This window comes from Thermobia domestica, chromosome 8 (assembly GCF_964235325.1).
Source record: "Thermobia domestica chromosome 8, izTheDome1.hap1.1, whole genome shotgun sequence".
Lineage (NCBI taxonomy): Eukaryota > Metazoa > Arthropoda > Insecta > Zygentoma > Lepismatidae > Thermobia > Thermobia domestica.
The window spans coordinates 26,970,829-26,985,945 of NC_137461.1; the positions used below are offsets into that span (position 1 = coordinate 26,970,829).

At 38.6% G+C, this 15,117-nt stretch overlaps 1 protein-coding gene across 1 annotated transcript in view; it reads right to left on the minus strand.

The window, feature by feature from the left end:
* Window positions 1-6,880: 6,880 nt before the first annotated feature.
* Window positions 6,881-15,117, minus strand: part of LOC145691597 (uncharacterized) — a 64,163-nt gene continuing 55,926 nt past the window's right edge. The window contains exon 5 of the mRNA XM_081767000.1: window positions 6,881-7,075. Within this exon, the coding sequence (XP_081623126.1) occupies window positions 6,981-7,075 (95 nt within the window). The 3' untranslated portion in view covers window positions 6,881-6,980. The remainder of the gene's footprint in view (window positions 7,076-15,117) is intronic.

The window sequence follows — 15,117 nt, forward strand, 5'->3', positions numbered from 1 at the left end:
TTTAAAAACTATGAACGCGTTCGAAAGTTACAACCGTTTAAACGGACGCGTCACAATTCTTCTATTGTTCTCTACTCATTTGATCTGCTGAAGGGTCTACTTAAGACTGGCTCAGGTAGTCGGAATAAAGTAAAAACCCTATTCTATTTATGGATTTGGCCCTTCTAACATCACTCTAGCCAACTACATAAAAAAATTCCTATATTACTAACTTTCGTTTTTTTACTTTTGGCCAGCTTTTTGCGTTTTCGCCCCACTGTGCGTTACCCCGCGTAGTGAACGCAACCAAGCTGGCTATTCGGTAATTTTACTTTCTTCAGAGTTATAAATCTTACTGCGAACCAGTCACGGTTTCCACGTCTTTTTTGCCAGGTCCAGGTCTATGATAGCAGAGTTCCAATACTCTGCACAAAGCGTCTTCCAAGCAGCTGTTTCTTGCTAAAAATCCCCTTGCCTAGCAACACGTCTTTCCCTTTTTTTACCCTTTCTTTAGACATGTTTTAAACAGCAGGCAGTCTATTGCTCCGAAACGCACCAAATACGCTCGAGCTAACGTTTTCTGCGCATTTTTATAGCTTTCGCGTTTGTGATTAGCCATCCACATTTAAATACATGGTCAGCGTATTCCAAGCGTATGCATGAGTAATAAAAACGCGTGGCGAACGCTTATGATTAGTCATGGGGTAAAGGACTCACTCAAAACTTGTTGCCAGAAATATTAATGATGTGATTCTGTTAACAACTTAACTGATAATTGTAACTTCATTATTATTAACTATAATATATACTTTTTGGCAGGCATCGGACAAATGATTTTCTTTTTTCTTTTTTTTTTATTTTATATTAGGTTTGGACCTGGAAACGTTTCTTACACATTTCTCGATTTTCAGATTCCTCTCTTATCTCCCAATATCTTCTTTTTTTCAAATAATCAATCAGTTGTGTTCTTATTTTTCCTACTCGTTCTCCTTCCATGGCGGTGTGAAGAAGACAGTTTCTCCGCAAGATATGTCCAATCCAATTGGCCTTCCTATGAAGGATGGTGGTTAGAAAGTCCTCTTCTCTCCTATCCGTTTTAAAACATCTTCGTTTGTTACTCTCTCTGTCCATTTTATCTTCTCCATCATCCTCCAATACCACATTTCGAAGTTCTCTAAACATTTCTTCTCTAACTTCCGTAACGTCCAAGTCACTGAACTACACAGTCCTTATACACGTATACCATTTGACCAACTTCTTTCTTAGTTGAATATTACGCCTGCTAAAGATATACCACATTGACTTGATCCCTAGTCTTCCGTTGCAAGCGCTGCTATCGGCTGAAGAAATTCCACTCGCTTTCTCTCGTTTAGCAACAGCTGAACCCTTATTGGCTCAACGCGTGGGTGTGTGAGGGTGTGAGCTTTAGTTCGCATTTTTGCCACGGCTCAAGACATTTTGCCAGCACAGAGTGATCTTTCCTTGTTAAATGGTTCTTTGGCTATGGCAATTCTTGCCCTGATCTCTTTGGTATGGTAAGCGATCAGGGCTTTCGTTAAAATACCTTCTCAGATACTGGAAATTATTATCGACCTCTTCTAACAGTAACGTTATTTCGGTTATTAGTTACACATCGTGCCGTTAAATGGTAGCCAACTTTTCCACTGTTGTTTTCTATTGGACGAAATCGAAAGTTCTAAATATAGATGTATGTTTCACGTCGTCTTCGTTACTGTCTTGAGCAGAAATTCTTCTTTTAACTGAAATTCACTACCATTCCACATAGTATCTTACACTGCCAAGAGAGAGCTCCCTTGTGTCTAAACGGTTAGCATACGCACCATTCGCGTGGGAGACCCGAGTTCAATTAACGGAGGGATCTTATGTGGTTCGAATAAATTATAAGTCCACGTCTCACACAATCTCGCTGTTGAAAGGGATGCTAAAATCAAATCGACCAATCAATTAACGCCTCCAAGATTTTCGTTCCACTTTTAGGGCAAATTTTAACATACTCCTATGACGCACAAAACATGGAAATAGGCGCACAAAACGACACAAAACACGCTCAAAACGATGTGATGGGGACGACTTTTGGCCGCCATGTGCATAATTCTGATGCACAAATCGTGGTGTGCAAAATACCCCCGAAATATGGCTTGGCGGCTAACGTGTTAAAATTCGTTGTTGGCGGAACAGCATTAACTTATTGCGTCATATTTCTAGGCCCATTTTGACCCACTTCCGATGGCGCACAAAAGATAAGAATAGGGGCTCAAAACGGCACAAAACACGCATAAAACGATGGAAAAGAAGCCATCTCGAAATTCGTTGGTGGCGGAATAGTGTCACTTTTGTCTCCCCTTGGAGGCTCATTTTGACCCACTTCCGATGGCGCACAAAACGTGGAAATAGGAATACAAAACGGCACAAAACACGCACAAAACAGTATGATGGAAACGACCTCGAAATTCTTTGGTGGCGGAACAGCATTAACTTGTTCTCCATATTTGTAATCCCATTTTGATCCACTTCCGTTGACGCACAAAACGTGGAAATAGGCGCACAAAACGATGGAAAAGAAGCCATTTTGAAATTCGTTGGTGGCGGAACAAGTTAATGACGCCCATTTGCATGCCTACCGTGAAAATTTTATGGGGGCCAGCAAAAATTTAGGGGGGAATCCCCTTTGCCCCCTGAATACGGGACTCGAGGGCCTTATGGCCCTAACCTCGCTGCTTTAGGAAAACAGGCAATAAATAAATACATATTATTATTATTATTATTAGTTGTTGTTGTAGTAGCATATTTAACAGTAATTATTATTAGGCAATGCGTTTTTAAAAACGGCAGACAGAATGTCGATTTCTTCAGCTGCTAATTTCAAGTGATTGTTGGACCTCGATGTATATACAAATATATGCTCATGCAAAAGTCTCTATTCAATATCGATTGAGTTGCTTATTCTTTTTTTTTTCTTTAATTGGTATTCAACCCTAATAAGTTTGTTTCCCATTGTTTTACTACCTTCTACCTTCAAAAATAAGTGCTAGGGGTGATGTTAATAGTTGATTAATAGTTGATAGTTGATAAAAAAAAAATACTGTATATCATTACATTAGTCAAGAAACTTATCAAGAAGATTAAAGTTTTAACTCAGGTTATTTTATTTAACGAAGAAAAAAACTGTGAAAGTTATACCCATCCAATTAGAGTCTAAAGCGTAATTTGCAAAGTTTTATCTGTTAATTTGTAATCACTGTATGAATTTATAAAAACTCTAATTTGTTATTTTCGTTGCTGATGATGGGTATTTGCTACTGAACTTTGAAGACAGATATGCAAGCCACTGGCGGCCCAATTGTCATTAGGAAATGAAATGAAATCTTTGAGTTTTACGTCCCACGGATATGCCGACTAGGCTAAAGGAGACGGTGATGATGAGTAATGAATGAAATGGTGGAATGAAGAAAGTGTCAGGAAACGGAAGAATCCCGAGGAAACCCACGCATATGGTGTTTGCCCACCACAAAGTTTACTTGGCGGGAGCAGGGTTTGAACTCCGGACCCAATGCACCGAGGTGAACTGTACCACTGAGCCACCGTAGCCCAGGGTGCGAATTGGCGGGGGGGATGCCAGGGATTTCCCCCCCTGACAAAAATCTTTCCCACCCTGGAGAAGAAAAATTTTATCCCTGGCAGGGATAACTTTTCCCCCTCTGGAGTATTTTTAAATGGACATAAAGATAAGATAGAAAAAGGGAACAATTCTTACTTTGCGTAGCTAACCTAAATATTACTTGAGTGAAAATTTATGAAAGATCTCACATCTCAACTGTTTTGTACTTGTTAGAGTATATATATATATATATATATATATATATATATATATATATATATATATATATATATATATATATATATATATATATATATATATATATATATGTGTGTGTGTGTGTGTGTGTGTGTGTGTGTGTGTGTGTGTGGGAGGACTGGGTGCGCATATGGGTGAAATTCATCCCCCCCTGGGAAATTTTTTCAATTCGCACACTGCCGTAGCCCCATCATTAAGTAATATTTACGGTTCTTTGCAACACTTGAAGTAAGTCTAATATCCACTTTATTATTATTATTATTATTATTATTATTATTATTATTATTATTATTATTATTATTATTATTGTGGCTAGTATGATTGCCAACTGCCCAGTATTTTTGTCAGACTCAACTACAGATTTCAAGATTTAAATTACAATTATTCTTTATGTGTTTGAAGATCATGAGTGGTTGTTTCCCACAGATTATTTTGTTAAAAAAAGTAAATGTGGAAATCTTTCACCCTTGTATGTAGAATGAACATACTCGTACTAAAGTCTAATATATGTTAGACTTTAAATAATTCAGCTCACTTACATAAGTTTTGAGACTTTTTATGCTTTACATTTCTATGTAACACACCGAGGTTATGAAGGACCAAACCTATTATTAATATGGGTTCTGAATCACAACAGATTCAGTAGATGGGTGCATAGATCATCATTTGGGATCAATTCTTCGTAGTATGGGTCGTTTCCTTGCCGAGCTAACTCGTTTCCAACAGGTCACAGGACCGTGGTACCAGTATCGGTTCACTAACATAGTGGCGTTTTGCAACTAAATGATTTTGATCAATTCTGTCTTCATGTATTTACTTCTCTCAACATATTCTAAAAATCAGATAACAATACTAACTTTCTCCAAACAGAGAAACTACTGAGAAAACTAACCACTGTTCCTGAGTTGGTCCGCATTCATGCTCATTTCGACATTTATCTCAACCTATGACGTCATTAGTGTTTCCTTGAGAATAAGTAACATATTCGACAACATAAATTGCTTCACCAAATAATACGAGGTAGTATCAACAAGTTTCGAGACATGTTCTGTAACATCACACAGAAAATAACACAGGTTTGCAAGGAGCTTCATAGTCAGTGAGCTAAAGGAGATCGTCCTTCATAAATTAGAAGCTCTGCAAGAAATTTTACTCTGATTGCATACGTTATACTTTTCTATCACGTGTACGTTTTTGTCATAAACATCAAGTAGCCAGATTGCAAATAGAAAGTTCTATTGTCAGATTTTAGGATGTCTGAAATAGGACATTCACACTAATGGCGAAAGTAGAAATTGTATGGTCCACGACGATAATTCATCCAGTAATCGAGGAATTCTCACACATGGGTTTCTCGGCAGAACGAACATTGTCTCAATTCCACACCCGACTTGACTATCAAGCTCAAGGTTAACCCTTTACTCTTCATTGCAATAATCCATCGCGAATTGCAGAAAATACCTGAAACGCTTCTAGAAGAAGACTTAAAGGACGTGCAACACACGAGCTAGGATTGCTGTAAGCGCTACTGTAATGTAATTTTAATTCTTTAATGTATATTAAAGCTTTTAAAATGAAAAATAAAAAACAGGCTAAGGTTCCGTAAACGTACTTTCAAGGAAATAAAACTTAAAAGTGAAAATGTCAAAAACACAAAAGCAAAATAAAAAACTGCATACAGGTGATAAGCTAAAAACAGGATATATAAACTAAAAAATAGTAAACAAAGGGAGTAATTTTGGTCAGTCATTGGATCAGTCAGAAGGAGCGTTGTAAGTCGACCTTTGGATCCTTGTCAGTAATGGTCCTCAGCCTGTACAATCCAACCTTCCTGTAAGTACTTCGTTAATTATGCTAAAAAGCAATACATAAAAAGTTCGTGCATGAAGGTCTTCCTCCATAACAGGCATAATATTATAAAATTTTATAATTTCTATAAATATTATTTTAAACTTTTTCTCTATGTAACTTATTAAATAAAAAAATCAAAATGCATCTAAAGTAGTATTGTCCTTCTACCAAAAACAACAATAACAATATCCTATAAACATTATTCAATTAGTAACTAAAATCTTCCTATCTAAAAATTACGAAACACTACGTTGCTATACAAGTAGATTATCTTGGAACTACTTTTAAACCATATCCGTCCAAAGAGCTACGAAGAAAATGACGACAAAATTGGTACCAAGGATCTTATAAAATAGAGGATCTGCCTTACAACAAAATCTTGAAGCCATACATCACAGTTTCGCCGCCCCTTCTCTGCCCACTCCGCCCAATAGGATCGAAAAAGTTTTGAGCCAACAATCATGGCGGAAACGAAAGTAGCCAATCAGACGATGGAGGAAATGAGAGTAGCCAATCAGACATGGCGATGCTCGGTTGTCTTTTGGCTTCATTGATTTAATAGAATGGAGATACGTATGGGCATATCCTCTATTTTATAACATCCTTGGAAATACCCCTTATGCCAATGGTAAAAGTGCCCACTTTTGATACATTTCTCACCACATTTGTTATTCTAACTTGAGGATGTTAACTTCGAATGAAACTACTTTAAAACATATCCGTCCATGAAGTTGCGAAGAAAATGAGGAAATCAAGTGGATTTTTCTCTTGTCTTAATGGACGGATTCTTTCTATTGAAGTCAGTATCCTCAAATTAGTGTAAAACGAAATTTATCCAAATATGAGTATTTTTTTACTAGTAGCATGATCTTTGATTCTTCAGGTTATAAATGCCAGTTCATTAGTTGGTTCAAGAAAAGAACATTCTGACTCAGAGTAAACGTAAAAGCTTTATCAATTATTGCTCGACTGACATAACTAGTTCAAATAATATGAAAAATTAAGAATGGGCAGACGTAAAGAATAGGGAGCATAGTAGAAAGCATTAAAATACTATAATGGAATAAATAGGTTCATATTACAAACTTATTTCTGTAAGCAGCCTGTTATTAAATTATGGAAATTAATTATGGTTTTTGCAAGGTTTTGTGTAATAAAACGAGCGTACGTTTTGCTTTTATGATTTAATGGTCCATCTTAGCCGGGAAGTACAAGTGTGGAAATCATATTACAAATCATTTATAACTTTTCTTCTGCTGTTAATGTATTAAGCCTACTGTTCATCCTCGTTTTCCTTTTTACCACATCTTCTTTCCAGTCCTTTACCTCTGCCTCTTGCCTTCTCGCAAGATTTATTCTTCTTTTTTCCTGAAACAAAAAATATATACATCTTAGTCATATTCAACTGCTAATGATAAACAGTGACGTCGCCAGAATTTTGGAGACTCGGGCGCTTGGCTATCCAAATAGAGTGTCTATCTCCTTCTCAACATATATGGAGGGTTGAGTACCAGGGTCGCCTAAACACCAAAAAAGAAATTTCTCAGTTAGGTTCACGAACCGCACCTCATTCTTTACCCAAGGAGACATTAACCTACTGGGAAGCATTCAATGCTGGAACGGCGGTGATTTCTTGTTGCGCTGTTAAAATATGGAAAAGCTGAATTTTACGATCAAATTTCTCAACCTGGTACATATACTCTGTCATGGCACTCAACCCTTCATACATACTACGATTTAAAATGAATATATCCTAATTTATAACAAGTTACGACCTATATAGGTACCTCTGATCCATATTGTATACTGTAAACGCACTCAAAACATAAGGTCGACTCTGGTCCCACTTATTAGAGTTAATTTTTCTGATGGGTAACTTCGTGCTTATATAGAATCAGGTGATGAAACTTTAAAGAAACGAATAAGGACCTCTGTATTATTAATACATGATAGGGCAAATAAAAGTGGCCCGGACAAGTGGATACGATTGGACTTGAATGTATCCATGGAACCACACCACGTGTACGCACACCACCGCTTCAGATCTTATTGCGGGTTGTATCAGTGTGAGTTGAGCAGTGCGTAGGTGAAGATGGTACTCACAGTGCAGCAGAGGGTGTTTGTTGTGGAAAGTTTCGTAAAAACAAATTCGTGGAAAGAGTGTGATCAGTTATTCGCTTATGAATTTCATGGTGCCAGCAAGAGTGTGGTCAGTTGTTCGCTTATGAATTTCATGGTGCCAGCTATTTCGTTTCCTTTGTTGCGTTTCTTTGTATCATGGACGTCTGTTCTCTTGGCCACTTTTATTTGCCCAATCCTGTACACACATATATAGGGCAGGATCTAGGATTTTCTGACCGAGGTGCACCAATAACTACCAGTACATTTGAATTAAATTTGATCTTTTAAATGTCTTTAGGCGGCTGTGGTGAAAATGAGGAATTGCCCTGGAAATGCTAAGTGTTCTCGCAGTGAATCATTTTCCTTCAATCTTCTGAAAATTGACTTAAATTATTGCTTTGTAAAAGTCCTCTTTCTTTTAAGTCTCAAACAGAAACATAACAGCAAAAATTTCCAGAAGTGTTCCTATTTTCAATGCTAGCTTCTTACTTTAGATATTATACATTTACATGTGCTTATACTGACTGTGTCTCACTGTGGATTACTATAGCTGCAGACAACAGGCATACTAGCGACACCACTGGTCATGCGACGATGCAGGAACACCAACGCCACCGCCCCACCTGGAGCAATTATATAACCAAGAGGATTTCAGCGACAACTACCACTCTGCGACTGGTCACCTCCCTCCTTTAGCTTGCTTCGGAGCTATATGAGATATCTAACCAAAAGCCTCTAATTTCCTCGAAACTCTAGGCTTCCTCTCTTCCTTCTCAGCTTGCTTGGCGCTTTGTTGGGACTCCTAACCTGTCACCTGGCTTGCTTTGGAGCTCTGTGAATCTTAACCCTCCTCTGCTTGCGTGGAGCACTGGGGATCCTAAAATCTATTCTATCTAGCTTGCTTCGGACCTCTGTAGACATCTTACCCTAGGCTGTTCGGGCCTTAGTTCTCTCTCTTAACCCAGTATTAGAGAAATTACATTAAAGTGATATATGTAATATACTGTTTATAGAAGATTTTCTAATGATAGTCGGTAGTGGGAAAAACGATTCCATATTGTAATTTGCTCTAGCTATTCTCTACCTATACCTGCACAAGCAGAACTTTACAATATATAAGGTGTATATATATATATATATATATATATATATATATATATATATATATATATATATATATATATATAGGGCATATATAGAGTTCTTATAAATGATTCATCGCTTTTCAAAAGGTCTGTATTAGAATGTATAACACATACAATAACGAATGATACATAAATAATACAGAAGTTGTCCAAGTTTTTAATATACTGTTACGAATATTTGATGTGACTTCCTCTGGTTACACGGCACACATCCGTACCGTAGTCTAGTTCGTCCCACACGCCTTCCAGTAAATCTCTACTAATGATTGTAAACATAGCTGTGATGCAGAAGTTGTTGGTAGTGGAGGCATATACAATATGCTCCCAGAGGGAAAAAATACGAACTGTCAAATATACACCGAAAAAAACACTTCTCATCTTCTAAAATAGAGAATGTTTCTGCTGCATGGACGTCGTTTTGTAAACTTCGTTTGTGCTGTCATCTGTCGTCACGAACCAAGGTTACGAATATGTAAAATTCAACTTTCAAATGTGCTCTTTCGTTTCATTAGTAGCACAAAATATGGTATTAATAGTTTTCGACATACTTCACTTCGAGGGTCATTTAGATTCAAGTGGCAACATTACTGTAATATGATTATCGTTTGTCGTTTCTCCGGAAGACAAATGATGAACGTAGTAAATTCCTGGACAACGTAGTACTCAAGTCGACAAGTACATGTGGCGTATTGGCATAAACAATCTTTACTCGTACAGAACACTGTTTACGTCTAGTATTAGGTGACACGAGGTCGAAATGTTTGTAAATTCCACAAAGGATTACGTAAGGCTTGTGGTGATAAAATTCTGCCTTATCGACGGTTGCAAGATCGCCTGCGGGATTCGAGGCCTGGCGCCAGTGAGGAGACAAAGAATATGGTGGATATGTTCGAACGGCTACGAATCAACATCATTTGCAGGACTGTGGACAATGCTGTAGAATGATCGGCGTTGAATGTGCAGTGACTTGAATTAACTGAATATTTCATCTGGGTCAATGTATCACATGCTACCTGTAACACACAAGCTCGGTATGCGTACGTTTACAGCCAGATGGGTATCTTATACCATAACAAAGGCGCGGACATGACATAGATGGGATGTGCAGCGGACGTGACATAGATGGGATGTGACGCTAACACCTTGAACGATGCGCTCAGGAAAGTGTTGATTTTCTGCGGCACACAATTGTAATGACAAAATAAATGTTAAACACTAAGAACCAGAATTGAAACACTAGGTAAGTGAATAACACCATCCATCGTTACCAATAAAGTGAAACATGAGTAAGCAAACGATAAGATTATGATAATTATTCCTACGATCATGAACAAGTGCCACCAGCGAATATCGTAAATTCTGTGTACTATGTCTCGTACTTGAGTCACCATTTGCGGACAACATTAAAGGGGTACCTCCAGTCTGGACCAATTCTGCTTCGCGTCAACGCCTGATATCATAGTGCCATTCGGTAAAGACTCTCTTGTGGGAAGTACTTCAGCACACGGCATATTCCCGACACACGAGGTGCTATTCAAAATATTCGGGACTGGTGCTGCCATCTGGTCAAAAATGTACTTTTGGACTAATGACCGCCATCACCCTCGAAGTAGTTCCCTTCTGCACGAAGACACCAGTCCCAGCGATTCTGCCATTGGCCAAACGTATTCTGGAAGTTCTGTTCTTTGAGGGTGTTTAGCACCGAAAGCGATGCTTCTTGAATCCTCTCAGGTGTGTCGAACCTACGGTCTTTCAACTTGTTTTTCAGTTTCGGAAAGAGAGCGAAGTCACAGTGTGCCAAATCCGGAGAGTACGGTGGACGGGGTACAACCGCCATGTTGTTTTCTTTTGCCAAAAAGTTCTTGGTGAGCAAGGTGGTGTGACAGGGCGCATTGTCGTGAGCAACCAGTGAGAGCGTGCAACAGTCAGTTCCTTTGTCTCCAAAGTTCGGCCCGTCGTCTCCGGAGCCATCGCAAAACGACACAGTAATACGTGGAATTCACTGTTTGGTTTGGTGGGACGAATTGAATTATTTGTGCACAATCACCTTGATATCAAAGAAAACGATGAGCATGCTCTTGACTTGGCTCTTCACCTGTCTCGACTTTTTTGGTCCTGGTGAGCTTGGGCTCTTCCACTGCGACGATTGTTGTTTTGTCTGAGTCATAACCGTAAATCCAGCTCTCGTCGCCGATGATAACCCGTGACTAGAAGGTTGGATCATCAGATGCAGTGTGACGAAGCTCCGTGCAAACTGAAACACGCTGTGCCTTATGATCAGCAGTCAAGATCCTTGGCACAAATTTTGCGGCGACATGATGCATGTCCAATTCAACAGCCAAAATTTGTTGACATGTCTCGTAACCAATCCCATTTCATCAGCAAGATCGTGAATGGTTCGACGTCGATCCTCACGAACCAATTGTTTAAGTTTGACAACAATGTCTGGCATTGTGCGGCTAACGGGCCTTCCAATGTGGGCATCGTCTTCGATGTCTGTACGGCAGGCACTGAACCGAGCATGCCACTCAAACACACGTGTACGGCTCATGCTGTGTTCCCCAAACACTTGTTGAATCATTGCAAAAGTCTCCGTAGTACTTTTCCCCAGATTCGCACGAAATTGGATGCACACGCGCTGTTCTATTCTCGGATGCATCGTCAAATCGCCACACAGAGTATCATCAAAAGCACTGTGGAAACTCAACACAGCAACCCAGCTGCATGAAACTGTGCACTCTCACTCATCAGATATGCTAGTCTTGCCTCCTATCGGTGCAAAGCTCTACTACTATTATTACTTTCCAGATGGCCCGAGTCCCGAAAATTCTGGATAGCACCACGTATGAATCGCCACGATTTTTATTTCTTCTCAAAAATAAGAGTACTACTTTTGGAACAATGTTTCTATGATATTCCAGGCATTATTTGTGTAAACTTAAAACCCTCTCACAAACAGGATTCTCAACGGTATTCAACGTCTGCCAAATATGTGGAAACATGTTCACCCGGCGGCCGAAGACTGCTTCGAAGAAGTATAACCATGTTTACGTGAGTAACACATTTCATTTTCATTACCTAAATATGTTACCACTTCCATCTAAATTATCTTTGTATATAGAGTGAAAGGTTGAATAATATTTTATATTCCATAGCTGCTATAAAAATGGGTCTCGATACAATAATATGCCGAAACTAGGACCTTTACGTACATTTTCAAAAATTACTTTTAAACAATGAGTAACAAAGAAACCAATATTTATTTTACAACAGTAAATGTTTTGTAACCGTTTTATTTTACAACAGTAACTGTTATTATTACAACAAGAGAAGATAAATAACCTTTGAAGTTCAATGGCTAGAGTTGTAGACACAGTTCAAACACTCAGGTCACCTGGAATTTGTATCAGATCTCCTCTCATGGCTATACGTTAGCACATTCTCCATTGGCCTAAGTTCGATTCCAGGTAGGAGCGAATTTGGTTCAGATCCCGCATTAATCTGCAGGTCTATGTCTCATATAGTCTCGATTAGTGTTGTGTCGATCATGAACGATTCGATCATTATGAACGAATCATGGTGTGAATCAAATGAATTATGATTCTCTTCACAAATGAATCGATTCTTCTAATGAATCATTTGTACTTTTCATGAATTGCTTGCCGTGATCGAAATGAATTGAGAATCACAAACTGCCTGCTTGTGTGAGAGTTGCTAGGGTTGCTTGTGCAAATGCGCTTGCAGTTCACAGGGAGTGAAAAAACAATGAAAACCATACGCGTGCTTTTTTCTTCCTGCTTTCGTAGATTCGTGCGTTTTTTCTTCCTCTGTGGCAGGCTTGCTTCCTACGAAGAAAGGAAGCCGCGTTGTTAGAAACAGATTACTTTCAGAATAAACTTTCTTGTTGCTTGCTTTTTGTCGTGAAGTACTGACAGTGTTGCTCAATTAGGTGTAATACGGTTTCGTAGTTAATATCAACATACTCTTGATGAGCATTTATCCATTTTATTAAGATACTGTACGTGCATTGGATAAAATTATTTTCCTCACTTTGAACTACACTAGCCAAAAAAGGCCACTTTTAATGTTTCATAATCAACTCAAAGCACTATATTATTTTCAATGTAAATATAGTACTTACACAGAAAAAGTGCACTGTAAATTATTTGTACTGTACATAATTGATTTTAAAAATGTATATATATGTGTGTGTATAGAAAGACGAACAAATATCTTTCTGGGAAGATAATGTATTGCATCTTTCAGTAGAAACACTTGTCCACATGGAACAAAGTTTAGTGGTACCTACTTTTCGCTTTACTTCTATTGAGACAGACATGAAGATACAAATGGTTTTCTGAGCTTCCATGTAAACAAGGAGATGTGGGAGACCCGGGATCGATTCCCGGTGGGAGCTCATGTGGTTCGGATTCCATGTTAATCAGTAGGTAAACGCCTCATATAGCCTCGCTGCTGAACGGGACGTTAAACTCAAAATCAACTCAATTGAAATTTAACTGACTAATGGTTTTCTCTTAGTAATGTAGACAAACACTGATGATTCCATGGGTGGCTGGGGAGAAAATCCGCCGGGCTAAGAAGTTTCCCCCGGAGCATTTCTCAAATTGGGCTAAACTGGGGTTACCAGTATTTTCGCAAATATATGTTCCCCTCTTGCTTATTGAAGTAGTGGTGGCTCAGTGGTAAAGCGTTCCCTTCTTTTGGATGGGGTCCCTGCCTAGGGGCGTCATTTAGGGGGGCAGGAGGGGGCAATTGCCCAATTCAAGAGTTTGAGGAATACATATACTTTAATCGATTGTGTTCTACTATACTACTATAAAACGTGAAAGTCTTATGTTGGTGGTGCTCTTGCCCCTCTCAAGCGAAGTATGAAATGACGCCCCTGTCCCTGGCTTTCTCCTATTTGCGCCAAATGGGATTTATGGTGGACAAACACCATATGTTGGGTTTTCTCGTGGTTCTCTTGTTTTCGCTCACTTCATTTCACCATTTCATTCATTCTTAACATTATCATTTCCTTTAGTTTACACGATGAAAAAATAATGGAACGTAAAACTTTAAGATATCATTTCGCGTTTATTCAAAGTCTCCTCGAGCTAAACCTTTTAAAATGATCACAATAGTATTAAATATATGTTGATGTGTCAACCCCCTCTTTTTCTCTATCTCGAAGATCAGTATCTTTTCCAGTCAAGAATAAAATACAACATATTTTAGAATATAATAGAATAAAATAGAAATCTTGCAGTTTAACGTTCCACTTTATGTCCTTTAGCCTAAGGAAAATGAATGATTAAGGCAAGTAAATGATGATGGAAGAATAGGTAGAATGAGAGTGTGGGAGGAAACGGGAGTACCCCAACAAAACCCACGGACATCATGATGTACATTACAAACTAACTTAGCAGTGGATCAAACCAGGGACCCCACGCACCTGAGGCAAGAGCTTGAAAATAAATTTTTATAACTGCTCGTATCCCGTGAAAATCTTATGAAGTATATTTCAACAAAATATTTCTTCGAAAAACTTAAGTTGGCAGAAAAAACATGGAGATTGCAACGTCTTTGTCTCAAGCCCTAATATGAAACCAGAATGCAAAAATAACAACAATGGAAGTAGAGCAACAGCATATTATTGAAACTTCATAATTGCACTGAAGCTTACGAGTTCCCGAGTCACTCCACTCACACCAATACAACGCAGTCCGTGTCATGCGGCAAAGATGATACACGAGATTGCATTTCCTCACAAGGAATTTATGAAGTTGCGCAGAAAAGAAGTGCAGTAGCCCAAGCGATTCATATGATCGATTAATTCCCACTCAATTCATATGATCGAATAATTCATTTGCGCAAAAGAGATGCGCGAAAACCTAACTGATTCAATGAGCGAATCATTCCCAACCAATTCACTTGCGCGAAAGGAATGTGCGGACGACCAATTCATATGAACGAATTAAATGATCGAATCATTTTAGTGAATCAAAGTAAATGAATCGATTCTCCTAAATGAATCGTTTTGCCCATCACTAGTCTCGATGCTGAAGGGGACGCTAAACTCCTATCCAACCATTGAGTTTTCAAACGTTACACCATTGAGCAGGCGCATACTGGAATAATGTT